The sequence below is a fragment of the Podarcis melisellensis genome (genome assembly GCF_964234715.1).
Source record: "Podarcis melisellensis genome assembly, chromosome: 6".
In the NCBI taxonomy this organism is placed as follows: domain Eukaryota; kingdom Metazoa; phylum Chordata; class Lepidosauria; order Squamata; family Lacertidae; genus Podarcis; species Podarcis melisellensis.
Genome location: NC_138538.1, coordinates 62,064,582 through 62,092,511, shown reverse-complemented (window position 1 = coordinate 62,092,511; position 27,930 = coordinate 62,064,582). Strand labels below are relative to the sequence as shown.

The 27,930-nt window shown below is 42.4% G+C and overlaps 2 protein-coding genes and 1 long non-coding RNA gene across 4 annotated transcripts in view; 1 reads left to right on the top strand and 2 right to left on the bottom strand.

Moving 5' to 3' along the window:
• The window catches only part of GNG12 (G protein subunit gamma 12), a 40,360-nt gene extending 23,851 nt beyond the window's left edge, over window positions 1-16,509 (top strand). For both annotated transcript variants that reach the window (XM_081915911.1, XM_081915910.1), the window contains 2 exons: window positions 12,440-12,557; window positions 13,756-16,509. In XM_081915911.1, coding sequence (XP_081772037.1) covers window positions 12,462-12,557; window positions 13,756-13,881 — 222 coding nt within the window. In that variant the 5' untranslated portion in view covers window positions 12,440-12,461 and the 3' untranslated portion in view covers window positions 13,882-16,509. The remainder of the gene's footprint in view (window positions 1-12,439; window positions 12,558-13,755) is intronic.
• Window positions 16,510-16,662: 153 nt separating this feature from the next.
• On the bottom strand, window positions 16,663-19,843 carry LOC309372359. The gene is made up of 2 exons (XR_014169450.1): window positions 18,059-19,843; window positions 16,663-17,555 (listed from the first exon to the last, which is right to left on the bottom strand). It is a non-coding gene; the product is annotated as an uncharacterized lncRNA (long non-coding RNA).
• Window positions 19,844-24,545: 4,702 nt separating this feature from the next.
• GADD45A (growth arrest and DNA damage inducible alpha) lies at window positions 24,546-27,930 on the bottom strand. The gene is made up of 4 exons (XM_081914703.1): window positions 27,780-27,930; window positions 27,016-27,117; window positions 26,007-26,226; window positions 24,546-25,267 (listed from the first exon to the last, which is right to left on the bottom strand). The coding sequence occupies exons 1-4, from the start codon at window positions 27,821-27,823 to the stop codon at window positions 25,154-25,156; spliced, it is 480 nt and encodes a 159-aa protein (XP_081770829.1). The 5' UTR covers window positions 27,824-27,930; the 3' UTR covers window positions 24,546-25,153.

Sequence of the window (27,930 nt, the reverse complement as noted above, 5' to 3'; positions counted from 1 at the left end):
CCTTGGTTTGGGGGAACTGTTGGTCGGAAAAGAAGTGTGCAGCCCACATTGGATGGGATTTCAAATGCCGGATCACATGTCACAGTTGAGAGGTCTTCCACTTTTTACCACATCCACCTTTTTGTGACTTCTTATTGCTAGATTGGCAGTTTTAAATTTGTGATTTTTAAAAAATGTAATTGCTTTTTATGATTTATTTTGTAAGCTGCTTTGAATTTTTTTCCTAGGAAAAGTGGGGTACACACTTCAAAAATAAATGGTTTGGCAGCTGGCCAATGAAGAACATCAGAACTGAGCCAATATATGTCTGGAATTTGATGTTAAAGTAGAAGAAGTTATATTTTAATCTACCAGTAAAGATAGTTAGCCATACTTTATGGTTTCCTTCAGTCCTCTGCATTCCACTCTTAGTGGCAGCTGTTCAGTAGTCCAAATTCATTTGTAAAAGAATGTGAGCTGAGCCTGGCTATTGGGCTATTAACTTTTGCTCAAAGGTCAATTTGGAGCCAAGAAAGAGAAACTTGGAAGTAGTGCAGGGAGTATTAATGAAGCAGGAAAGGTTCACGGAAGTTTACAGCAAATGAATGCAGGCATTAAACAAAGATATTCATAACCTCCAAAGGTTCTATTCAGACCTTTAATTGTTTCATAACAGAATGAATGTGGCCCTTTTATTGAATAATACTTAAAAGTGGAAGAGAGATTTTTGTTTGAAATTGAGAGGTAGCTTGCAGATTACAAGCCCTGTAAACAAGACGCATCTGCCAGTTTATAAGGGCTGCTTTACACTTCATGCAACAGTCATGACTTGTCGCAACTACAATGGTGTTCTCTCAGTGTTTCCTCCAGTAAACACATGAAGGCTAGATGAACATCCCTAAAAGGTAAAGGATGCATACCAGGGAGCATCAGTTGACTATATCTCCAAGAAACGTGGAATTTTGTTTGAGCCCTCACCCCCCCAAAAAAGTGTTTGTTACATAAAGTGTTGAACAGCATTTAATTCTTCTGAATTCAGTGTAGCAAGTGTGGGTGTGTATACACACATGTAACATATGCACACAAATACAGTTGTACCTTGGAAGCTGAACATCTTGGCACTCGGAACGTTTTGGCTGCCCAATGCCGCAAACCCAGAAGTTAGTTCCAGTTTGCAAACGTTCTTTTTGAACCTGAACGTCCAGTGCGGCTTCCTGCAGCCAATCGGAAGCCTTGGTTTCTGAACGTTTTGGAAGTCAAACGGACTTCCGGAACGGATTCCATTCGGCTTCCAAGGTACGACTGTAATGTATCTCCTCACAATCTCCACTTAGGAGTCCTTCCTGTAGCTTTTTTGTTTTTGCGGATGTTCTTCAAAAAGGATCGTTTCTTGTGATTCCAAATGACTGGACAACATTCACAAAGGGATTGTGAATCAGGTAGGGCTTACAGCTAGTTGCAGCCATTTTCCTGTTGAGATGACCAGAGAAGCACCTGCATGCTTTTAGTACAAGAGAATTTACTGCAGCCTCCAGAGAGTTTGCAAGTGACACTGTGGGATTGGTTTCATTTGCTGCAGCCTGATGGCATAGACAAAGTGTTTTCATCTATGGGCCTAACCATGTGCTCCCTCAACCATTGCCCCTCTTGGCTTAATGTGGTGGCCCCTGCCATCTTTTTACAGTCTTTTTGGCACCTACTGAAGACCTTTCAACATGCTTTTAAAATGGAGGTTGTCATCCCAGTTGTTACCTGCATTAGATTATATATGTAAACAATGTGTGTGTGTCATTCAGTCACTCTGTGATGCTTCATGGGAAGCAATTCATAAATAAACGTAGCTTTATGTGGAACACTACTGCAGTTTTTTGTTTAACTGCACCTGCCAAGATTCCTCATCTGCATGAGTTCGGGAACCCTGTCTTCCTTTGCAGCTGGATACTCTCTTTTCTGAACTTCCCTTTCTTTAGGTGTTTCATTTAGTGCACAGATGGGGAGGAAGGATGGCTTGTGAATTATAAGACAGAAGGGGAAAGTGGGAGTTCATGGACTTATTCTTGACTTCAGAGGTTTCCTGTGGAATAAAATGAGTCACTAAATCTCTTCTTTAACTGGGTGGTTCCTGTCTGCTTGCCAGAAACTTGGTCAAGGGTTAATTCAGGGATACTCACTGGGCGCTGTGACATCTTTTGACTGGTGGGGCCACCTCCTTCCTGGCTGAGGGTTGTGTTAAGACCCCTGCTTTGAAAGAATCAGCCCCAGGTTCATACAAGTCTGACGCTGAATCCACAGATCGTTGGCTTCTTCTAAGCTTTTTGCTTTCAGACAGAATCAAGTGATCTTTAAATGAGTGAGAGCTTTAAGTTTTTACAGTGGTGGTGAGGTGAATAGACACTGAAAGATGGTGTTTAAATGCGAACACTAACTTGCTTTGTTCTCTTCTTGCAGTCTGAAATATTGGTCTGTAAGAAGGAGGAGTAAGTATTAATAGCATGAACAGTAACATTTTGAAGAGTACATGATCCTATTTTTTGGAGAAAGAATCACTTCTGCTCTGTCAGTCTGTGGTTTCGTCACTTCAGTATTGCCTCAGTGAGTAAGCCTAGAATGACCAAATCATGCTGAGTAATGCAAGACCAGAAATGGAGCGTGTGAATTGCCTTATATGGAAAGGCTTATGCTGCAATCATAAAGCAATGTCATCCAGAGGTTTTGATTTTATTTATTTTTCGTTGGGGCTTGGCTGATAATCTTTCCATAAAGTTTAAACACAGGGGTCATAATCAAGCCAGAGTTAAGCACTTTCAGATCTGCTGAGTTCAACGAAGTTGGCATATATACTGAACCTAAAGATATTCAACTCAGGCTAGATCAGGAATCTGGACCAAGGTTCACTCTGAGTGTGCAGAGAGCAGCTCACCTTTGAAAAAACCCAGAGAATAAAGATACGTTTTTGAACATAGTGTGCTGTTGGAGTTTTTCTGTTTTTGTGAAATCTGCCACAGGATTGTTTCTCAGAGTTATAGAATATTGTTGCTATTCGCATTTTGAGACACGGTTAATTCTCAATGGAAAAGTTAGTGAGGATGCATTGGATAGTGAGCGTCACAGCTGATTTACCTTCCTGTAGCACCATCCTGCTCTCTGAAATAATTATGGCTGGGAAAGAGAATCCAGCACCAAATCTGAACTGGGAGCAGAACCCCATTCTCATGCCTTGTGCCATTGAGCCACTTACAGCAGAGATACTGGATCTCGTTTTTCCATTGTTACCAAGTTATCACTGCAAGTTGGCTTCAAATCAGACCAGAGTGAAAGCTTGCAATTAAAGATAACTAACTGTAGTCTTCTATATTTGTCTTTTGTTAGAACCCAGTTTCTAGTTACTTGATTTTAGAAAAGTTGTATGAGCTAAACGTTTGTAATTGTAGTGAACAGCAAAGCTGCCCACAAAGCGACACAGGCACAATTCTCCTGCATGCTTTGTGATTGTGAGTTAATTGCATTTCACTCAGCAGGTAGCTTGTACATTCATGGCCTAAGAGAGTCAGTAAAATAAGCTAGGCTGACCTTTAATCACCTCATTTGGAGCTTACCTTTTAAATTTTGAAATTTATACCTACTGTGATTGTTTTAAACGTTTGCACTGTGGCTTTGGGCAAATTTCATATAGTTTGTAAACAAAAGCAGAACAGTATTCTAAAATTAGTGTGTATGATTCTTTTTAAGAGAAAAATACACCAAATACACATCCCTGTGTATGTGTCTTGCTGAACACAGTGCAGTTTAGTATGTAATGTTCATTAGCAGTTCTGACAGGTAAATAAAGAAAAATATGGAATGGAAACTTGAATTCTTCATGTATAGAAAACCTTTTTCTAAAGGTTTCTTAGTTGATAGAGTACAGTCGTATCTCGAGTTGAATGCGCTTCGGGTTGAGCACGTTCAAGGTGTGCTCCGCGGCAACCCGGAAGTAACGGAGCGCGTTACTTCTGGGTTTCACTGCTTGCGCATGCGCAGACGCTCAAAATGACCGCATGCGCGGAAGCAGCAACCCGCAGACATGCCGTCGCGTCTTATGTTCCGTTTGGGATGCGAATGGGGCTCCGGAACGGATCCCGTTCGCATCCCGAGGTACCACAGTATATGAAAAGAAAAAGAAAAAGCTTTAATGTGTGAGTGAGTTTGAAATGATCTGGAATTGCTTTGAATTTCTGGGAAGAGCAAGTAATTTGGTGGTGTTTTAGTGTTTAGAGTTTCACAATCCAGGCTTCCAGCTCTTGTTTTTTTGCTCTTTGATTATTATTTTTAAGAGAAGAGGAGGAACAATTATAATGAGCAATAGTTTATGACTATGCATAGTTTAGTTTATGACTATGCATATGACTATTCAGCTTTTATGCTATAAAATCATAATATCAGCCTCTAGTTTGTCATTTCCACAAAGCTTGTCTGGTCAGTTTCCCTCCAGTTGGACTGCATAGTGAAATTAGCAAAACACTTCCAGTGGGCACAGTGAAGTTAACTAATGTTGGGTACAAAAACATATCATTAAACCAGTGCTTTTTTCTGAGGGTATGCTGGGGTACGCATACCCCTAAACATTTTGTTAATCTCTGTTTTTCCCGATTTCAACTATAAAATGATGATTTTCTTGAGTCAAAATGAGAGTACCCCTAAACGTTGGTTTTTTGGGGGGAGGAAAGCACTGCGTTAAACTATAATTAAAATATCTGCTACTGGATGTTTAAAATTCATTATTTGGCAGTTATAGCTTTCTGGGCAAGTTGACTGACTAGAATTTATTACTGTATTTCATAATTTCAATTGGTGGGTAGGTAGCAGATAGTATGGGTTGTTAGATTGAATTCCTGTTCTTGAGTTCTGACTAATGTAATTACATTGCAATTGGCTCAAAGCCAAATATTTATCTGAAAGTACACTTGCATTTCTTCCTGCTGAAAACTGATCTAATTTCCACAGTAATTGAGTCATATCTTTTGCTCTCATGCTTCTTTCCCCTTCCTTTGAAAGGTGAAGTCATATGTACTTTGAGTATCTACTCTATAAAATCTCCTAGGAAGTATATAATTTATAAATAGTAGTAGAAGAAGGCTGTAGCTAAAGAGTTGGCTGGATTAATCCTCCACTTGCTCCTTTTGTTTTCTTGGGGTTCATGAGTCATACCTCTTGCAATGCCAATAGAAGCCACAGGTACAGAATTCTGTGATTAGAATATAAACTCTATACCTAGCAACTTGTGCCCTATGGCCCACATAGCCAAGCCTCCTTCCTTCCTGCCAGTAGGGTTACAGCTAGTCTTACTTTCTCCTTGACTCTTCTCCCGCCCCACCCTTCAGCTCCCATTTCCCACACCATAGAATTATACAGTTGGAAGAGACCCCAAGGATCATCTAATCTAGTCCCCTGCAATGCAGGAATACAGTGGTACCTTGGGTTACATACGCTTCAGGTTACATACGCTTCAGGTTACAGACTCTGCTAACCCAGAAATAGTACCTTGGGTTAAGAACTTTGCTTCAGGATGAGAACATAAATCGTGCTCCGGCGGCAGCAGGAGGCCCCATTAGCTAAAGTGGTGCTTCAGGTTAAGAACAGTTTCAGGTTAAGAACGGACCTCCAGAACAAATTAAGTTCTTAACCTGAGGTACCACTGTATTCAGGTTGCCTAGGTAGGGTAAAAAGGTAAAGGACCCCTGGACGGTTAAGTCCAGTCAAAGGTGACTCTGGGGTTGTGGTACTCATCCCGCTTTCAGGCCGAGGGAACCGGCGTTTGTCCGCAGACAGCTTTCCGGGGCATGTGGCCAGCATGACTAAACTGCTTCTGGCGTGACAGTGTAGCCTTTTTAGCCGAAACCAGAGCGCACCAAAACACAGTTTACCTTCCCACCGCAGCGGTACCTATTTATCTACTTGCACTGGCGTGCTTTTGAGCTGCTAAGTTGGCAGGATCTGGGACAGAGTAGCAGGAGCTCACCCCGTAATGGGGATTCAAACCGCCGACCTTCTGATCAGCAAGCCCAACAGGCTCAGTGGTTTAGACCACAGTGCCACCCATGTCCCCACCCATGGCCTATATGGGGATGAACCCACAATCTTGGCGTTATCAGCACCAAGCTCTAACCACAAAGCTAACTGGTGTCATTATTCTTCAGATTTCTGCTTTTCAAGCTGCCACCTGCTTCTTAGCTTCTCTTCCCACCCCCAGTGGACCGTTCCAGGTGAGAAGTGTTGAAAGATTTCTTATTAGCCACCTTTTGCCTCCTGTTTCCTCAGCTGTTTATATTAAACCTCATTCTATACCTAGCGGTTCAAGTTCCCCCTCTTGGCCAGTCACTTGCCTACAGTGTACCAAACTTCCTTCAACTTCCTTGGCTTCTCTGTCTCTTAGCTTCCCTGCATTCTGGAACTTCTTTCCTGTCCTCAGCCTGTTTGTGTTAAAGCAAGATTCCAACTAAAAAGACAACTGTCCGTTGCACAGAAGTGGATTTTAAACTTACTTAGTTTTCTAAGCAATTCGTGCCACCCCACCTCCTCAGCCAATCAGTGTCAAGAGTCATTACCAGCCGTGTAGATTTTATTGAAGCAGCGACAGAACAAACGGGGGTGCGTTGTTAAGGATATTTTTGTGCACATAAAAATAAAACGACTTAACGGAAAATAAAATGGCTTCGGAAACTGAATTGGATCTTCAAAAACTGGCTTGAAAAAATATTCACAAATAAGTCAGAACTGTTTTGTTTTGTTTAGGTTGTGGACCAGATTGTTGGCAGCTAGTGTTTAAAAATTCTTAGGAGATATATTTTTTAATAGTGATAATCCCGTAAAGTGTTTGTTACAAAAAACTATAATTAAACTATAATGGAAGTATCTGGCTTTGGATGTTTATAATGTTTAGTTTGGTGTGCTTTTTAACATTCTGGCCACATTGACTAGAGTTTAATATTTCGTAAATTGAAGAGGTGTAATGAGGTAGGGGTTTGTATGGGTGTTAGACTATTCTATCTTAAATTGTTTAATATGTACGTATTTGAAAAGCTAGATACAATACAGTGAAGCAGTGCCCTTTTAAGCCTTACTAGCTTTACAGTGCAATTCTATATAGATTCTTATTCATCCTGTTTAAGTCCAGTGGAACTTGTTCCTACATGAATGTGCCCGGGATTGCACTCTTAAATTTTGTAAAATTCCTTAGAAGCAGGGCATTGGAGACATCTGTTTAATTAAGATTCCAACTAGAGAGTATAGCATGCATTTCAGTTTCTTCCATTGAATTCATTGGAATGTTAAAGTGATGAGCTTGGGCTGCATTATGCCCTGTGGTTTTAGAGTACTGGAGAAGTCGAGAATGGGCACACAGCCAGATTTTCTGCCCTGTGAAAGCAATGTCTCCTTCTAAGTTGTTGTTGTTGTTGTTGTTGTTGTTTTTAATAGTGACAAGTCACTGTCTGGTAATGTTCATCCCCCTGACTCAACTGGCTGGAGAGTAGTATAGTTATACTGACTGTGTTACTGGTAGAATTATAAACTTACTGGTTCAGGTGCTGCCCTTGGGACAGTGGCAAGAGAACTTTGGCAGTGGGCAGTCGAAATTCTGGTAAGGAGTCTTTTGAAGACCGTCCTGATTACGCACACTGGGGCAGCCGGCATTCAGACTTTTATTTACTTAGTTTCACAACAGGAAATGTGATCTTGTTACAGGGGTTGTTTTTTTTGTCTGTGAACTGCATGCACTCCTGATTCTGTGGTACTCAAGCATTTTACATGCATAGCTAGCAGAACCTCTAAAGCGAGTCAGTAAGATTTTAACGTTTTATCCTTTCCACACACATAAAATGTACATGGTACTATGCATTATTCAGTGACTAAAGTTTTTGTTTTTGGAAAAACAAAACAAAATGGTTGCTCTGAGCAGCCTTATCATCCATATAACTGGAAATGAGTGATTTCTGATTAATTGTCCAAATTCCAGTGGTAAAAGCAGTTCATTAGGTCAAATGGTAGAGCTGCGGTACTTGGCATAGTTTGACACCACCCCTTCCTCCACTCCATCACTCGCACCACTGCAATAGCATTAGCTCTGTATGGGATCCCAATCAGCTCTGGGTCTCCTCTGCGGAACAAGACTACCCTTTTGCAATAAATGTATTGTATAGCCGTTTTCTATGCCTCCAGTTTTATAGTAAGTTTCAGCGGCAAGAGTACCCCTTAGATCCCAAATCTAACAATGATCTCATTCTCCAAATGCTGAGCTTTATGTAGCCAAAATGGCAGCAGCATATATTGGTAGGTTTGAGAGAACTCCATGTTTTGTGGAATTACAAGCAAATCCTTTTAAAAAAAAATTCCAACCCCCATCCCAAGCCAAATGAGGAATAGCTTGAAATGGTGAAAGTCTGTTTGGAGAGAGGCAAACTGGGCAGAGAGAAAAAATGGATTGGAAGGCTCTGGAAGACCCCCCACAGAATCTTGGGAAGTGTAGTTTGCTAAGAGTGCTGGGAACCATAGCTATTTGAGAGGTAAACTACAGTTCCCAGGGGAGAGGGGCTTTAAATATCTGGTATGCATACAGTCCTGGTTCCACGTTTCGAGAGTCATGTTAGGCTGCTCTAGCAAAAAGAACGAATGAGTCTTCTGGCACCATAAAAATACTAATCATAGAAAGCAAACAAAATAAATGTGATAGGCTTTATGGTGCCACAAGGCTTTTTGTTCCAGTTCCCCACATTTTTTATGGAATGAGTTTTTATCAGAAGACCTTTAACCTAACATGCCTATCCTTTGCTGTTCAGGATTATGGAGGCAGCCAGTGACTCAGTCGGAGCTGAAACTTCGGGTGTGGCGAGTGCCATCACAACTTGTGGCATTGGTCGGGCATGCAAGCTACGCAAAAGCTATTGCACTGCACAATTAGTGACCCTCGTGTATGTCACCATTAAGGTTGGGGTGTTTCTTTGTAGTAGTGAGCTCTCTTCTCTGGCTTTCTAAAGTGAACCAAGTTCATCAGATGAGATTCCCTAACAAAAACAAAAAGACAAATTGAAAGTGGCCCTCCTTTCCCTTATAAATAACAGCATGTCCTATGCTGCATTCCCTCTCACCTCCAACCCACAGAGAGATTACTTTGCTAGGAAGGGGTAGGAACGGAATTTGCTGCCAGGAAGCTTGGACGATGACACATTCGTGCAGTCTGGCACAAGCCGTTGCTGAGATCTGATACTCTAATAGCCACCTACACTGCAGCTGATCCCGTTAATACATGTTCTTACTGCAGGACTTTGGATTACAGTCCTCCCTCCCTTCTGGACACTATTTCTCATGGATTATACTGGCTGTGTACTTGTGTACATGTTTTGTTATGGAGCCCCTGCTCTTTTTCTATAGGTGTCATATGCACAGAATTGGCATGTGTTCACAAGAAAAACTAGCTGTGCCAGTGTAGGTGGCTATTAGAGTGCCAGTGTCTCATAATGATCAAAAGGGGTAAATGCATCTAATAAGTAACGAAACAACAACTAAAAACAAGCAAGACAGAAAAAGGGGCTGGGTGATGGTAAAGGTAATGGGACCCCTGACCGTTAGGTCTAGTCGCGGACGACTCTGGGGTTGCGGCACTCATCTCGCTTTATTGGCCGAGGGAGCCGGCGTACAGCTTCCGGGTCATGTGGCCAGCATGACTAAGCCGCTTCTGGCGAACCAGAGCAGCACACGGAAACGCCGTTTACCTTCCCGCCAGAGCGGTACCTACTTATCTACTTGCACTTTGGCGTGCTTTTGAACTGCTAGGTTGGCAGGAGCAGGGACCGAGCAACGGGAGCTCACCGCATCACAGGGATTCAAACCGCCGACCTTCTGATCGGCAAGCCCTAGGCTCTGTGGTTTAGACCACAATGCCACCCGTTTACTGTCTAATTAAAAGTCAACATGGTTTTTAGAGGGCCAAAACCTTATTGCTGGATTAGCTGATCTTCTGCCGCTTGGACAAAACTTCAGTTTGTTAGCCCACATCCAATCCGTTACTAATCTTGGATGCCCATTAAGAATCTCCCCCTTGTCTGAGTTGGACATCTCAATAAGGCTATGGCTTTTGAAGGCAGCTCTGTAATTCAGTAGGTTTACAACATACAAAGTGCTAGTATTACTGGGGGAGGGGGAGCTGTAACAGAATGCACTATTGTGAATATAGTGATGGAAAAATATTTTCAAAGCTTTAAGTGATTTACACCTTACTGTAAACTGCAAAAGGGTGAAAGTACCAGCCTGATCTCAGACTGATAATGTCTTTGTGCTGCAGTTTGGTTTTAGGAGTTGGGATTTTTTGTCTTTTCTAGTCAGAGCCAGACTTGGTATTGTTATTGTTTTTCTGTGTTTTTTTCTGTTTGCTTACACAAGATGCAAGAATCTTGTTTTATTACTTCATAGAGTTTGGCTGTAACAGAGCATCTACGCACGTAACTATCAGTAAACATTTTAGTATTTGGCATCATTTCAGATATAACCTTGAAAGCTGTTCAGGAATTGCATTTTAGCCACTCATATGCCATTGCAGACGCTGTCATGTGCTACTGTGGTCAGGCTTTGGCTAAACACGATGATCAAAGTCTTGACGATTCATTGGAAGGTAGCCAGTCGTAGGATTGTTAAAACCCTGTGACTCAGTTGCTTCTTTGAACTCTTGTTCTCGGCTATGCAGTCAAGTCCAAAAGTGAGGAACAATACTGTTTGGATTGGCTAAAGAAAAGGGATTTGATTTAAAAAACAAAACAAAAAACACCATAGTATCTTTCTTCTGCTTTTGAATCACTTATATTCTCACATCACTGCAGATTTCCAACACAGACACCTTCGGTAGATGTATTTAGAGCTTAGAATTTAGAAGAAATTACATGGTATTTTGAAAAATGCCTTTGAAATATTTGAGTTCTGAAAAGGTCCTTTGCAGCATGGGACCAGAAAATAACCTAGGGATAGCAATTAGTGGTGGAACCTCCAGGTGATGTTGGAAATACAACTCCCATGACCATTGGCCACCCTATCAGGGGTTGACAAAAAGTAAGAGTCCAACATCTAGAGGGCCACACAGCTTTCCCATCCCTGGAATAAACACTGATGAGCATTACTTTGAATCAGTTTTAGCAACATCATTTTCTGAAGGAACACGGATTTAAATGGGGTCTATTAGAACTTGAATATTGAAAAGATAAGTAGAAACAAACTTGTGCATTGGAGCAAATGTTAATAAAGAGCTCTTAGCGTGATTTGCCACATTCACCCCAAACTTAAAAAGGAAAGGAAGTAGTATTTCTGCTTTGGATTGTGAAGGGGAGGAAAAGGGGAGAAATTCACTGTATATAGAAATGTACCTGGGACTTTAATGCTACCATTTGTTTGGAGAGCTTGATTGATTGTGGTACCTGGATTGTGCCCGTGAGCAAGCAGAGATGCAGGAACTCACTCCACATAGCACATCCCCTGCTCCCTGATGAGAAGTGGGGAGGGGAGTGCTGGACTACAGCTTTGGAGACCTGGGTTCAAATTTCCACTCAGCCTTAACGCTCACTGGGTGACCTTGGGCCAGTCACAGTCTCTCAGCTTAACCTACCTCATAGTGTTGTTGTGAGAGGGAAAATGGAGAAGGGGAGAAGTGTGTATGCCACTTGGAGCTCCTTGGAGGAAAGGTCGTACCTTGGAAGTTGAACGGAATCCGCTCCAGAAGTCCTTTGGACTTCCAAAACCAAAGTGTGGCTTCTAATTGGCTGCAGGAAGCTCCTGCAGCCAATCAGAAGCCGCAGAAGCCACGCTGGACCTTCGGCTTCCAAAAATCGTTCAAAAACTGGAACATTCACTTCTGGTTTTTGATCATTCAGGAGCCAAAACGTATGAGTTCCAAGGCGTTCGGCAACCAAGGTACGACTGTAAACTTTTTTTTTAAACATGACATTGTTCCATTCCTATTAATTGATACTGGCACAAGCAGATGTGGGCAGATGAGATCATGGGGATCACAACCCTAATTTCACAGGGGAGCAACTGAAGAATAAAACACTTTGTACATTCATGTTGTAGAACTATTGCTATTGATGATAATGATGACATGTTGTCTCTTCTTATTTTTGTAAGTTAGTGAAACAGGTAGGTCTTAAACAGAAGTCAAATTCCCTTGGTAGTTTCCCTTTGTAACACATTTGAAAATGAAATTGTCTGTGTTTATGAACTGGAATAGCTATTAAACTGAAAAATTATGTTTATAAACCCAACATTCCCAATAGTTTTTGCTGCTTTATTACTGTACTGTGAAATCATTTTTTCTTTCCAGCTTAGTAGCAACCACAGATCAAAGACCATTTGAACAGATGGATTTTCTGAACAACCATCGCCAGTGTTAATCAGAAACCATTGTTGATTTGTAGAAAAATAACCAATTGGCTTTTTTTTACAGTGCTTGAAAGAGCTCGGTGAAAATGTCTAGCAAAACATCCGGCACAACAAACAACATAGCTCAGGCCAGAAGAACTGTTCAGCAGTTGAGAATAGAAGCTTCTATAGAAAGAATAAAGGTAAGAAGAACTTATTCATACTCAGTGACCATTGTTTAAAGCAGTACCTTTTAGTTTATTTAAATCTGCTTTATAAAGCAAACAATCCTCCTTTCCCCCGCTTTTCCAGAGCTTATTATTATTATTATTATTATTATTATTATTATTATTAACAACAATAATTGAATTTATATACTGCCCTACACCCGGGGGTCTCAGGGCGGTTCACAGAATAAAATCAAGATATAAAACCACAAAAACCTAATAAAAATCAAAACAACAACCCAATAGCCCCACCTCACCCACAAAAAACACATTTCTAAAAGGGTGTTGGATGTCAATAAGATCAACCAAAGGCCAAGTTAAAAAGGAACGTTTTTGCCTGGCACCTAAAGGTGTATAATGAAGGTACTAGGTGAACTTCCCTGGGGAGAGCATTCCACAGACGGGGAGCCACTGCAGAGAAGGCCCGTTCTCGTCTTGCCACCCTCTGAACCTCTTGAGGAGGTGGCACACAAAAGAGGGCCTCAGAAGATCATCTCAGGGTCCAGGTAGGTTCATATGGAAAGAGGCGATCCTTGAGGTATTGCAGTCCTGAGCCATTTAAGGCTTTACAGGTCAAAACCAGCACTTTGAAGTGGGCCCGGAAACTTAATTAGTAGCCAGTGCAGTCGGACCAGGATCATCGCATCACCATCTACTGTTAAGAACACGTTCCTTTAGTCTAGGCAGTCCCAGAGAGAAGCGATATCTTTCTCTTCATATATATTGGGATTGTGTTCACATATGTACAGCATGTGTGCCATCAGTGTGAATTTAGTGGAGAATTGTACTTAAAAAAGAATGTCACTGTGTGAAAATTGATGTACATATTGAGAAGAAATGTACACCAATTAAGAACACAAGGAAGAGATTTTGCTTAATCGCCCAGTCAGTGCACATACTTTCCAGCAATACAGTGGGGAATATGCAAAACATCTGACCATCAATTTATTCTTTCACATCTTGTTTTATTTGCTGGTTTCTGCTGCTTTTAATTATTTTACAAAGGCATGCAGTATTATTCTAAATCCATGTAAGGCTCAATCAACATGAACTTTTTTCTGCCTCGGGAATTTTTTTCCACACAAACTATATCACTTCGAAATCTCATTTGCTCGTTGGCTGTTGTTGGCAACCTGCTCCATATTTACTGTGTCCCTTCTCACACATTCCTCAGGTGTCGAAGGCATCGGCAGATCTAATGTGCTACTGTGAGGAGCATGCCAGGAAGGATCCTTTACTAATGGGAATACCTGCTTCGGAAAACCCCTTCAAGGATAAAAAGACCTGCACTATCCTATAGGCTAAGCAGCAAAATGCCTTCAAACCCTCCCCTGCAACCAAGCAGATCCTTAGAGAAGTAACCCGAAGGTTACCTGGTATCAACCGCATAAAACAGCAACTCATTTACATTTTGTGTTAAAATGAACTTTTAAGTTTTCTAAAAAGGTCTCTTTTCTTTATCGCATTCTAAATGGGGATGCAAGGTTTATAAAGTTACTTCTTGTCAATGGAATGGTTCTAAGAGCATAGTTGGGAATTGGATTATGTTGGCTTTGGGGGTTATAAAGAGAGGGTTGGGTTGGGTTGGGTTTTACTTAAAAGTGCAATGACTGTTCACAGTTCCAGGTGTGAGGTTGAACAATCAAGACCAAAGTTGCCTGAACTTCATTTTCCGACTAGTGAGGCAGACCAGCGTAGAGTCCTAATCAAGCTTACTTTTAACATTTTGATTTTATACCAGCGTATAGCCTTGTATATGTAATTGGTGTCTGTATCTATGGTCCGTGCGTATGTTTGTTTAGATATATACACGCATTACCAAGTGCATTCTTTAAGTACGCCCTTCAAAGTTTATTGCTGCATTTATCAATAACTCCTGCAGTTCATGCCTTTTACCATCAAGTATGTCTTAATCTTTTTCACAATGTCTTAAGGACTTGTAAACTTAGTATAAATTCTTGTTCTCAAAATGATTTTGAAATTTATAGCCTTTGGTTCTTCTCCCTTCTTGCATTTCCTCTGAAATTTAGACTGTCACACATGGATTCTGAAAATGGAGTCTAGATAAGTTTCTCCTTTTTCGTTGTGCTTTAAGGGGGAATCTGCTGCCTAACTTTCCTACGCACTTCCCTGTTGTGTTAATTTTTCGGTAAGCATCCAGGCTATTTTCTCTCTCTCATTGCTAAATCCACGTCTATCAAATGCCAAATAATATCTACAGAGGAGTGGGAGACTCTGGGTGCAATCCGTGGTGCTATTGCTTCTGCACAAGGCCTATGGAAAACACTGGTGGTTGTGCTGAGGAAATGCTTGAAGGGTTGCAGCAATTCACAGTACTAAATCTCTGATGAATGTAAATGGTATTAAAATGTTTGTGTAGCCTTCATGTGTTGATGGAATACTGAGTGGAATGAATCAATATCGACTTCTAAGCCCAGGTATGTATCAGTATTCTGTGCTTTGCCAGTCCTTTCATGTTTTTAACTTTGTGGTCTGCCATAGCTGTATATTTGCAGAATGTGTTAAACATTTGGGGTTCAGGGTTGTTCCATGTGCAAGGAGACTTGAGATGCATGGCTAGATACAACCTTAGCAGTGCTCAAGTAGCACAGAAAGCAAAGCCACTCAGCGTTGTTTTTACAGCAAGGCCCAAAGGTTTCCATCTTTAGCCAAACTAAAGAAAAACCTCCCTAGTTGCAAAGAACTAGAATTCTCGCTTTAAACTAACAGGAGTAATAGCTGGTTCGTGGCAGATGGGGGGGGGGGGAAGGACCCCAAAAGACCTGACTTCACTGTGACTGAATCCTGAGAAGCTGGCTGCAGAGCCAGCAAAGCAAGGTGCCTATTCCACTCCATAATGCTCTGCAATATATTAACTTGAAATTGCAGGAGCAAGGTCTTGCAGATTTCTGTCTAAAGGCAGATTTGACCTTCGTTTCTTTTAGTACTTCTCTATAAACTTTCACACGTGATTTTGCTTGCCATATACTTCAGTCTGCCCTCTCAAAAGGAAGGTATGTTTGTTGATAATATTAATTAATTTGACTGCAAATAATCTGTATTTGTGCTACCCATTGCGGCCATTTCACTTGCTACCCGAAACGTAGTTTATGGCTACTTCATCAAGAACCAGGATAACAGGTCCTACGAAACAAATACTCCCGATTACACATTTTGAAATAGCGACATTCCTTTCTCTGATGGTTTATTTCAAAATATAGGGCAGCTTTTGATTTGTGAGATACCCAGATCTGTCTTTCTAAAGGCTGATTCACACATCCATATTATTACATGGGCAGTCTCGCATTTTCTGTAGGCTTGTTCGCATTGAATCAGTCACGCCAGTACAAGCATGGGTCTGGGTCATGACTTTACTACATACGAAGATCTTTAAAAATGTGTCAAATGAGGATGCGATGTCTTGCCATCTTAATACCCATTCATAGAACTAGTTCACTACCTACAAATCAGTGGGGGAAGCCATAAGTTGTGGTTTTTACCAATTTTTAAAACATACTGATTTGTATGGCTGTGCTGAGATGTGACAGGCACTGAAGCTGTGACTCCACTACCATGTAATGTGAGTATTGTGTTTGTCTGGCACTTATTCCAAGTAAGCCTCTAGCAGCAACTCCATGTCTATTCAGAAATACCTTCTGTAGACCTTGCTACAGATAAGTGCATATAGGGTTGCAGTCTAAATGTGGAGAAGTGCATGGGCACAATTGTTATGTAACTGTTCCCTAAGAGTGTTTGTGTCTTATACTGGACCAAAAGCTGAAAAAAAAATCCTGTCACAGTGTCTTAAAATGATGCTAGCTCCCTAAAAAATGGAATTAATCCTAGGAATGTTATTCTCCTTACTCCAGAAGCCAAGCTGTTGCAGTTTTTAACTCATTAAATTAATGGAGGATTGTTGTTGTTGTTGTTGTTAAAATAGAAAAAACAAAAATATAGTTTTCGATGCATTAATCAATTTGGTACTTTCATATTAAAATGAAGATGCTATGTCATCATTTGCAATCATTTTTAATTGCTTGCATATTAAGTTTAGGTGTTTTAATTCCACAAACTGTTTCCCCCCCCAGTACTGCATACACTACTACACTGTCACCAGCAACTGCTGCTGTGTATGCTTTACTGGACAATAAATTTGGACACATTCCATTGTTGCAGGCGAGAAATTTATGTTCCGTGCACTGCCTTCCATTTACACTCCATTTTGCTTGAGATAAGCCATGTCCTTAAACCTTAAAATCAAAGAATCAAACGTGACACAGTGCCGATAGAACCCATTTAAAATATATTCAAATTATTCAGTTCCCAAATATGTAAAGCTTAAATGCTGCATAAGTATTGCATACCTGTTGTCAAAGCCAGTGCCAGCACTTGCTGACCTAGGCAGCTGGCATGGTTCCAGCTGGACAACCATTCTCTCTGTCAGAAAATTATCAAGCTGGTTAGAGTAAGATTTGCAGGAAAGATGGAAAAGAAGTCAACGGAGGCTGCATTGCCACTGTCCAATGCCTTTCCTATTTTCTAATCTCTCATTTCCACTCCCACCCCCTAGTTTTCCTTATGTATGCCTAGAGGTGCGTATCCCTAGATGCCAGACCCATTTTCTGGGTTTATTGTTTTATCCTTGATATCAATGCTATTATAATCTAAGAGTATTTTAAAACCCTTTTCACTATTTGGCATGCTCATGAGTTGCAGCACCAGGACAAAATAGCTTGGATCCAAAGGTGCTCTTTCGCACATGGCAGAAGGTGTTTTGTGCTCCTAGGTGGGCACTATTTTATACCTCATGCTAAAGAGTTGAGCAAGAAAAGTGAAATTATGGCTGCAATCCTGTACCTGCTTACCTGAGAATAAGCCCCACTGAACTCAATGGGACTTTCTTCTGAGTAGACAGGTTTAGGATTGTGCAGTGAGGCTGCAATCCTAGACACACTTACTGTGGAGTAAGCACCACTTACCGTATTTTTCTCTCTATAGGACGCAATTTACCCCTCCAAAAATTAATGTGTGTGCGTCCTATAGAGCGAATTCAGGCTGCGCAGCTAAGCCCAAAGCCAGAACAGAGAGACGGAGTGCTGCGCAACGCTCCGTCTCGCTGTTCTAGCTTGTGGATGGCTGCACCAAGTCTCTGCAGGGCAGCGGGGTGCCTTCACCCCGCTGCTCTGCGGAGGCTTCAAAGGCAGCGCTCCGGGGGCAGGAGTTCCCGCTGTGCTCCGAAGGCTTACGGATAGCTGCCTGAAGCCTGGAGAGCTCTCCAGGCTTTGCTTTGCTGGAGAGGTGCTGCACAGTTTTTCCTCTCTGTGCAGCGCCCCTTCAGCGAAGCGGGAGGAGAAATGGAAGGGGCTCCGTTTCTCCTGCCGCTTCGCTGAAGGGGCGCTGAGCAGAGAGGGGGAGAATTTTTTTTTTCCTGTTCTCCCCCTCCTATGGTCCGGTGCATCCTATAGAGTGAAAAATACGGTAATCATAATAGGACTTACTTCTGAGTAAGTACATAGGATTGCAGGGCATACCTAAAGCTGATGGTTCTGTTTGGACTAGTGATTGCATGAGAACTGCTCTAGAACTTATCTGTTGGAACACTCTGTGACCTGCCAGCTCCTACAGCACAGAGCTAGTAGCTATTTTACTTCTGCTCACGGTGCTTTGGATCCAAACCAATATTTTCACCAGCAGTGCTTTAGAACTGTGTTATACATAATGTATTTTACTAACTGAAGGAGAGTATTAAAAATGTCGTGTTGTAAGGTGCGGGAACACAATTTTAATTAAGCAAAAATTGTGCCAACTTTGCATTCAGAAATGCCTTTTGACTTTCTCTTTAAAACGCATGGTTTGAAAACTTTCACCCCAGTATTGGTTTCTTTTTAAGTTTTGGACGATTCATAGTTTTGAGTCACAGAACAGCTGTAAACACAACACCAAAATACAGCTAGCTGCTTCGGGACACTTCTGTCAGATTTTAGATAACTGCTAAACACATTGTCACATTTTTCCAGCCTTCCAATAATGGCATATTAAAGAGTCAAAACATGCATACATTGCTTTTTTTGTGTGTAAAGCAAACTTTGCGGTGATGGTTATAATCATAATGCATAGCGTAGAAAATACTGCCGTCATATGCAATCCCTCTTCTCATTTTCCATTTATTTCTGTGGGGTTTGTATGAGGCTCCTATAGACCACAATGGTGCTTAGATCATTGCACCTACTAGAATTCAACAGGGAAAACTGAACCAACCAAAATAATTACTACTAGACCACTGTGAGGTTTTGAAATTAAAGACTATGATACTTAAACAAGAGTTTTCAACAACTGTACCACTACACTGCGTCTTCATGCTTTGATTAGAAATGCCTCAGAAGTAAAATATTACTCCAGTAAACGCTTTGTTTTCTTCTTTGTTGTAATCTGCTTACTTCTTACAGGCACACTTCTTCTCTGGTTTTTCTTTGAATTGCTTTCACAAAATATTGCTTGTATTATCTTAGATTGACAAGAATAATACCATGATTTGCCTTTGGGGCGGGGGGGTGGAAAAGGATTTGTGAAATTATTTTACTAGATCTAATTTGTTTTGGTTTTTTGCCTTTCACAAGCAATCGTTCTCTAATAAGATTGCATACTTTGTGCATCTGCATACAACCTGATCTTTTCTTAAAAGATGGCTTCCAGTTGCCATTATTAGAGGGGTTAAAAAAAACAACAACCCTGTAATTAAGATACTTGTTCACAATTAATATAGTACCATGGATATGAAACACTTTAATTAAACATCACTTCTTTTCATACGGTTCTCTGTTTTTCATTGTAGTTCAGTTGACTTCAGTTATGCTGGTGGTGACCTGCCTGTGAAGGTAGCATCGTATTCTAAGACTGCTGATGTAACACTGTGTTGTGGCATTGTGCTGCAGCTTATCAGTTGGGAGGGCTGGGGAGTGTGGCTTTCTGTGTTGTGCATGAAGGCCAAATAAGGCCAGTGGAGTTGTGAGTTCAGAATCCCGTGTTCCACTGGACTTCTACAAATTTGACCTGTCGTTTGCTTTGAATCCATGAGATTCAAATCTCAAAAGAGTCCTTCTGGCTAAAAGGGAAGCTGGTTTCTGTTCCTCAGAGCACATCCTTCCAAGTTCAGCCCCTTTATGCAGACTCCTGGAAGAAAGAGCCACATTTGCAATCTGTGTTCCTGAAAGTGCAGTGAACAGGAGGGGGAAATGGCTGAGTGACATAAAAAGGCCTAGAGCAAAATGGAAGGAGCAGTTGCCTCTATGAGGTTATTGTGTCCTCACTCAGGTAACTGACCTATTCTTCAAGGTGGCTCATTTTGCTCCAGCCATCTCCATCCCATCAACTTAACTCACTCTCTCGTGTTAATAGATTTTGTGATTATGTCCCATGCATTCATCAGCACATACCTGGATTTCACTTCCGTGTTTTGCAGCAGGACTGCTTGATTCAGGGAGACTTTGAGTTGCTTGGGCCTCCGCATAGTCATTCTTTATGAATGTTCCAGATTTACACCTGGTGGCAGTAAACTCAGTGCGCCTCCTTCAATTCTGTGTGCTCAACATGAAGACATGGTGACTAACAAGTGGAAAGAGAGGGGGGGATGCTCACCATCCGAAAAACAGAAGTGCAACTGACACAGACAGTTTTTATTGAACAGCATCAGTGATGGAGTGAGTGCTGACAGCACCACATGGGGAATGGGATTGTCACCTTGCTGTTTCTGCAGGGCGTCTGTGCCTGAGAAAGCCGCTTGCCAAAGGAGCAACAGGTTCAGCTTTCCCATTCACTGTCTTCTTGTGCTGGGTCCCAATGTACCTGGCACACTGCTGCCTGTCAAGCTCTCTAGAAAGTCACTGAGCCCTGAGAAGATAAACACCACCCCCACGCAAGGCAGCATTTGCTTCCCCACTGGCGATTGCTGCTGCTGAAAGCTTCACACACAGTCTGCATGAAACTGGATGTGGAATTTCCTTCCATCTATGTGTGTGTTGGTTGTCCACCTAGTTTGTGGGAAAACAAAATCCTTCGGGGTTAGTAATGACCAGCAGGTAGAAAGTGCAACAAATCCATGTCTGGTTAAATGATCCACTTCTTACTCCTGTCAGTAGCCTCCTAGTGTCAACATTGAAGCTCTACCTGTTGAGCAGGCTGATATGGGCATTAAATAGTTTGTCATTCAACCTAGAGAGTTTGCCCGTGGTTGCTGTTCTGCTCGGTGTACCTGCCTCTGGTCCAGCAAGAAACAATAGGTCGTGGACAGCAGTGGTAATCGGTGGAGTGGAATACATGTTGTCCGCTAGCCAAAGTTGCAGACATTCCATTGCTTTCACCAGTGCACGAAGGGAGCTCACCTGGATTTTGGCAGTCTTCAGCCTATAGAGGTCCCTTCTTACATTGCATATATTTCCATGTGAAGACTCCTGCTGCAGCCTGTTGTGTAAAAAAGGCTTGTTAAGCTAGCACACACCCCTGCTTTCAAGCCAGTAGGAGGCAATTCTGTGAATAATCTGCTTGCTCATCACTGTGCATGGGGAGAGTTGGGATGAATGACGGAGCTGCAGTCTTCTGAAAAAGCAAGGTGTTCATTTGCCCTTGCTATCTTTTTTTTTGCCTCCCTGGTTAAGGCATATTTGTAAATTTCATCCAGAGAATGCATGCCGTATACCACTTGTGTATGTTTTGTGCATGCTGCTTTAACATGTTTCAAGTGACACTGTGTGGCACAATTAGACATGCCTGCAGAAAGATCCAAGGGCATTCTCCACCTGCAGCATTCCTAATGTGTACAGAGCTCCAGTTGTGTGTGCATAGAGGATAAGATGGTCGGAGTTGATACCTTTCAGGTTTTCGTTTCGGCAGTTTCAAGTGATGACTTAGCAAACTAGTTTTCAAGTTTTTGCAGCTACACACATACTTTAGCTTCAGTTTCATCAGCAGTTAGTCATAGTTCTTTAACTGCGTGCAGGATTCTCGGCCATCTGGTTCCATCCATCTGGCATATGCTGCTGAGCAGTCTCCATTCCATTCCTTTCATTCAGGCATGCAGCATTCCATACCAGCAATCCTTGAATGATGGCTCTCTTACTTACTACCAGCTTTAAAAATAAATAAATTAAGTTTCACATAATTATTTTAATGAGCAGCATTTCTGCCTCTAAATTTTTAAGATTAAAATACAGTGGGAAAATATTTTTGGAAGCCCAGTATGCCTTAATTGTATATATTTCAGTGTCAAACTGATACTTAAAACTGCATGCAAAGCAGCAATTCAAGGTTTCAAGGGACAGTGTCATGTTTCAAATAATTGCATGCTTTCTTTCACTGCTAATTTTTTGTTGTTCTTTGTGCTGCAGTTTGTGCTTCTTTCCTTCAAGGCTCAATAGCTTAGGGTAAGCTGATGAGTGATGTATGCTTTTTTTATCCCCGTTTTCTAGCTCCCAATAACATTATTTTTGACATATCACTAATGCTTTCTTTGCTCTGTGTGGGCATCGAGTACTGACCAGCTTCACAACAACATCCCTTGCATCCTTGGCCTTTGTGCAGCATAACTTCCTTGTTCAGTGCAGCATCTGAACCTGTGCAAGAGTGGCATGATAATCAGCTCTATTGTATCATTGTATGGGACACTTGTGTGAGATACTCCTTTATGAAACACGTTGCCCAAGGAAAGATTTGCACAATTAGGCTGCTTCCGCATGTCCCATTTGCACAGGGTGGGGAACCTGTGTGCCCTCCAGATGGGACAGAAACAGCCTAGCTTCAGTTGTCTGCGCTAAGTTGTATTACTGCAATGCATTGTCCAAGGGGCTGCCTTCGAAAACAGCTTGGAAACTGCAGCTGATGCAGAACTCAGCAACCAGATTGCTGACTGGGGCAAGACTGTCTCCTGCCTCAACTTGCACTGGATGCTAATTAGTTTCCAGGCTCAATCCAAAGTCCTGGTTTTGACCTATGACACCTTCCACAGGCCAGGAGTCTCAATACCTCAAGGACTGCCTCTCTCCACATGAACCAACCCAGACACGCTGTTGTGTACTCTATCCAAGGGAAGTGCTGAGAGTGGCGACATGGGAGCAGGCCTTTTAAGTGGTGGCCCCTTGCTTGTGGGACGCTCTCCCCAGGGAAGCACACCTAGCACCATCCATATCTGTCCTTAGGCACAAGGCAAAACCTTCTTTACCCAGGTTTTTGGGGAGGGTGCCCATCTTTTAAGTGGGGCGGGTATCTCACGTTCTATTAAGTATATTTTGGGATGAGTGTTTTCATTTTTGTTCATTTATACCTTATTTTAATGTCTTTGTTATTTCTATTTTTATTGTGTAAGTCACTTTGAGCCACTGGGGTGCAAAAAATAATAATGTGAGTATTAAATAACAAGAGCAACGGTTACTAGGCTGCCACTCCCATCATACTGACCCACAGCCGCGCTGGCTGAGACTGATGAGAAATGGTAGTCCCAACATCTGCAGGATTACAAGTTGCCCTTTAAATGTAGTTGCCACAGCCTAGGAAAAAGCTAAGATCCGGACATGTTCTCTGGAGTATATACTGCAATGTATGAGAGCACCATAAGGCATCTGCTACAGGGGCAGCTGTACCATTACACAGGATGTAGGTAGTCTGCAGCAGATACTGGATTATGGGGTGCCTTAAGAGAGTTTCTACCTCATACATGAAAATGCATTGGGCTGTATCTGTATTGAATACAAAGAGCATCTGCAGCTTTTATAAATGTAATGGTTTAGCCTTTAAAATCTCCGATGAGTGCTCATGCCCAGAAAATTGTAAATTTGATTTCCTGCTCACTGACCTTCACAATGTGCCCTGACCTCTCTTTGTTTACAACCCTTTTTCCAGAATATTTCCATTTACTTTCAAAAGCTTCTGCAAAAGTGTTTGCCTTTCTTTTGCTTCTCATGTGTATATACTTAGGCAGTGCCCTCTTCAAAACATATCTCTTGTGCATAATACAAGCAGCTCAATGGGTCTTTCCTAACAACCTGTGAAAATGAAATCATAATGTATGTAGCTATTGGGATGGTTTTCAACTGGCCTATCTCTATGAAAAAGTTATGCGATGTAGCTTACTGAGTTTGGTGCATGCCATTCCCTAGATTCCACTCAATTTTGAACTCCTGCAGGGCTCCCCACGCTGCGGATGTCTGCCTGGTGCGAGGGGCGCTCTGCTTCAGGGCCCTTTCGCGCCGGGCGGCAGGCTGCTATCCGCAGCCTAGACAGCCCTGCGGGAACTCCCGCAGGGCTGCCTAGGCTGCGGATGTCTTCCTGAAGCCTGGAGAGCAAGAGGGGTCGGTGCACACCGACCCCTCTCGCTCTCCAAGCTTCAGCGAGAGCCTGCATTCGCCCCATAGGATGCACACACATTTCCCCTTCATTTTTGGAGGGGAAAAAGTGTGTCCTATAGGATGAAAAATACGGTAATAATTGCCCCTTCATAGATGTTTAGGTCCTTTAATCAGAAATATGCCTTTATTGCACACAACGTACGTTTCCCCAGCATTCCAGCGATGCCGCATTTTTATTTTTTCCAGATACGCTGTGTAAAGTGTTATCTGGGAAAATACACTTCCTTAAAATAATCCATTTGCTCTGACTATATACAGTTGAAGAGTGTCAAGAGGCACCATTTAGCTTCTTCCTGGGGTACGGGTAGTGGCAACTTCTTCCCCCAATGTCCACACAAATTCTTTCATTTTGTTTGTGAATTGTTCATCTTTTGTGTAGGAGTGGCCATCCAGTTCATGATAATGAACATCTAGGACCTTTCCGGCCAAGTACACCCTGCGCTCTGTGTGCAATGTCCTAGAGGCATGGTCCTAGATCAGCATGATCCTGGCATTTGCAGTTATCAGCTTTCCAAGAACTGCTTTGCCAAAACCAACTTCTTCTGCTCTCTTACAAAAGCAAAAACACTGATTAGCCATAGCTTTGAAAATTTTATTTCAGCCAACACAGTCCAGTTTCAAACAATTTATTAAAATATAGCAGTTCAAACATTTTTAATACAAGGGGTGCAAGCAGGATTGCTCTTGAAAATCCCAAGCATAAATAAATCTTTCATCGGTATCATAAAATAAGTTAATATTTCTTAGAATAAAAACTTAAGAAATCAAGCATGTTGGAACAAAAGATTTAAGAATAATTAACCCTTTTAGCTCTTACAAGTGAAAGGTATTTAAAAACGGAAACTAAAGGTTGCTCTTCTACAACTCCAACAAAGCACATTTGGTGTGTTCTGAAAGGAAATCGGCACACTGTTTTTGCAACCTTCTTGCAGAACTCGAGACTTCCTCCACAAGGACTTCCTATTGCTCCCCCAACATAGCTCTGCTTCAGGTCCATCATCTTCCAACAGCAAAGTCAAATGTCTCTCCTTTTCTCACAACATGTAGTTCAACCTCAACTTGACATCAGTTACTGTAATCCTTGTGTCAGGCTGGGAAATTGCTTCCTGAGCAAGCTACTAAAGTATTTTGAAACTTCAGTGCAATTTTTCTGTTCAATTCAGCTTCATCCATATGCTGTCATCGTTCGGGAAGGTTAATCACTGGAACCCACTGGTCCATGTAGCGGCTTTCCCGGCAAAAGCAAATCAGCTGACTTAAGGCTGGATCCTTCCATTGAGAGGCATGTGGATTCTGAAAGGGGGAGAAAAGGGAAAAGGATCATTGTCAGCATGAAATAAAATTAAATGATACTGCTAACAGTAAAAGAGACCGAATATAAATGATCTGCGTAAATTTTGAGTTTGTAGCACATTCAACAGGGTATTTTGGAATTAATTATTTCTTTAAAACCAGTAAAAGAAACATCATTTTTCAAAAACAAACCAATGTTCATGTGCTATGGTTAACAAGTCCACAATTCCCATTCAATTGGGTGAATTGAGTAACAGTGACGGAGTATTTTCATCACAGTTCAGCTGAGTTATCTAATAATGACCTCTGAGCCAATTAGTAATAAGGAAAGACAAATATAGACAGGGAGTTACTGTAGAAAGTGACTCATGGGGTTGTTTTCTCCTGCCAACAGCAGGATGAAACATGCTTGAACATGTCTTTGCCTCGAAAATCCCTATGAGCAAAGTAGGAAGCGTGGTATGATTTGTGCAGGGGAAAAGGTTAGTGAAGGAGGTCATGCTGATCTTTCCTTCAAACCACAGAGGCAGAGGTGCACCAGTGCAAGGACACTGAAGAAACCACTACAGTTTTTGTTTTAAGCCAGAGTGAGATTAGAGTATTTAGACAGATTTTTACAATTTGCAATTCAGCTTCTTTCAAAGAAATGCTGTACAGTCCAGAAGGAGACTCTGAAGCAACAGTGAGGTCATGCTGGCTGCCCTCTATGCCCAACATGTTAATGAAACACAGCACTTACTGTCACAAGCACACAGTGCAGGTCTGCAGGCTGCTCGCCTCCTCCACTCGACCCCAAGAGCAGCAGCTCCGCTAGCCGGCTTGGGTTGCTCACTCGGAGTATGTTAATGTCATTCTCACAACAGAAAGCTTGGATCAGGGTGAAGTGAATTTGTAGCGCAACATCCTGGTTGTCTTCCTCATCGGCTGCCAGCAGACAAAGCACCACATTATCTGGATCCCTGGAGGGATAAAACGATGCCAACTAAGTTAGTCACAGCCCCAACAAACAATGATGCATTTTTCAACGACATAAGGGAGACAAAACAGGAACCAAAGTCACAGGGCGTATGAACACATGGTAACGCGACTGTCTAAATACTATACAGGGGGGGGGGGTCCTATTATGTTATTTTCTATGAACTGTACTCAGCTAAATTTCACTCACCACTGAAATCAATGAACATGATTATTATATCTATTTCAAGTCAAAATTCATTGGCTATCACCCAATGTGGTTGACCTTTCACACCCTGGATTTTAAGAGCTGAATTTTCAAGGGCTATGTATCTACAACTAAGGTCTGTGGAGCAAGGGGGAGGGTTTTTGTTGCACTTTCTCCCCCACCCACACACACAAAGGGGGGGGGACCCGATTACATTTCAGCACCAAACTAAAGGGGACGGGCACATTTTCAAAACCGCTGTTCAGCAGTTCCCATTGTGTCAACTGTCAACTGGGTGCTTGGAACTCTGGCATTGTGGGTAAAAGGGGGAGAGGTTTTTTTCTGAAATCTGCCCCACAGACGAAACTCTGCGCCTAAGTAGGGGCAGTTATGCATGATCAAGTATTCAATGTCCACACAGCTGCCCGGAAGTTTTCCTATCTGCACACTGCAAGTTTGCCTCTTAACTGATCTAGTGTTTCCTCAGAAAAGTCCTCAGGCACAGCTGCCCTAAGAGAGGTGGGAGGACCTGTTTCTTGTTACTCATCAATACAAAAGGGCACCAGCAAGCCAGTTTCTCACTTACACGTTGAGCAGCTTGGCAGCCTCATACACTCCGATGGTGATGCTTCTCTGAGTCAGGGCTTTGCTCAGGACTTCCTCCAGGGCATCCCCTACCTTCTCCATGCTGATGGCATCCGAAGAAAAAATAAAAAGGGGGGTGTGGAAACAGCGAGAGGCTCTAATTAGCGTTTTTGTTTAAATAAAACACACCAAACAAATCCAAGGGGGGGGAATAGATCACCTTGCCTTAAGTAGCGCCCCCCCCAGCCCACATTCCCTCCAGGCGCCCTCATGCCCTGCAAAACTGAGGGGAAGCTGAGCTGGAAACTCCCCTGAATGAGATCTGTTCAGAAATAAGCGGGAGCCAAGTGCTCCCACAGGAAAATCGCTTCCAAGCGCAGGTTATTTGGAGTTAAAGGTGCGCTTGCTTATCCTGTCAGGAAAAAGAAAAGAAGGGGAAAAGCTACAACCCGCCACGCCTCTCTCTCTCTGACACACGCACACTCTGCAATCGACTCCCGGTTTTCTTCCTTACGCGCGGATCTACTTTCTTCCGCAGATCCCCTCCAGGCAATTTTATTTTTTTGCACCAGAGCATTTTTGTCTCCCTCCCCGCCCCCGGTCCCAGCTGTGAGGCGACTGGCGGTCGCGGCGGCGAGCTGGGCGACCCTGTGCTGCCTCGATCCGGAGAGCTCAGCGAAATCTGCAGCAGGCAAACTCCTGTCCCTCCAACCTCCACGCCGCCACGCACCGCAAAGCCGAGCTGCAGCTGCTGCCATCGCGTACCTTCCGAAAGTCTGGTGCTCCCCAGCGAGCTCTTCCAGAGTCATATTGCAGCTGCAGATCCCTGCAAAGAAACCAATCCAACGGGGGGAACGGGAGAGGCAGCCTTCAATCCTCCTCCTCGCCCTGCGCCCTCTGCCTTGCTTCTCGGCTC

Bases quoted from the DNA above. Each gene is read 5' to 3' on its own strand.
- GADD45A (XM_081914703.1), bottom strand. From the start codon at position 27,823: ATGACTCTGGAAGAGCTCGCTGGGGAGCACCAGACTTTCGGAAG. The intron at 27,118-27,779 runs GTACGCGATGGC...GGATGCCATCAG, and splicing joins GAGCACCAGACTTTCGGAAG to CATGGAGAAGGTAGGGGATG. The intron at 25,268-26,006 runs GTAAGTGCTGTG...TCCCCCTTTCAG, and splicing joins TGCACTGTGTGCTTGTGACA to AATCCACATGCCTCTCAATG.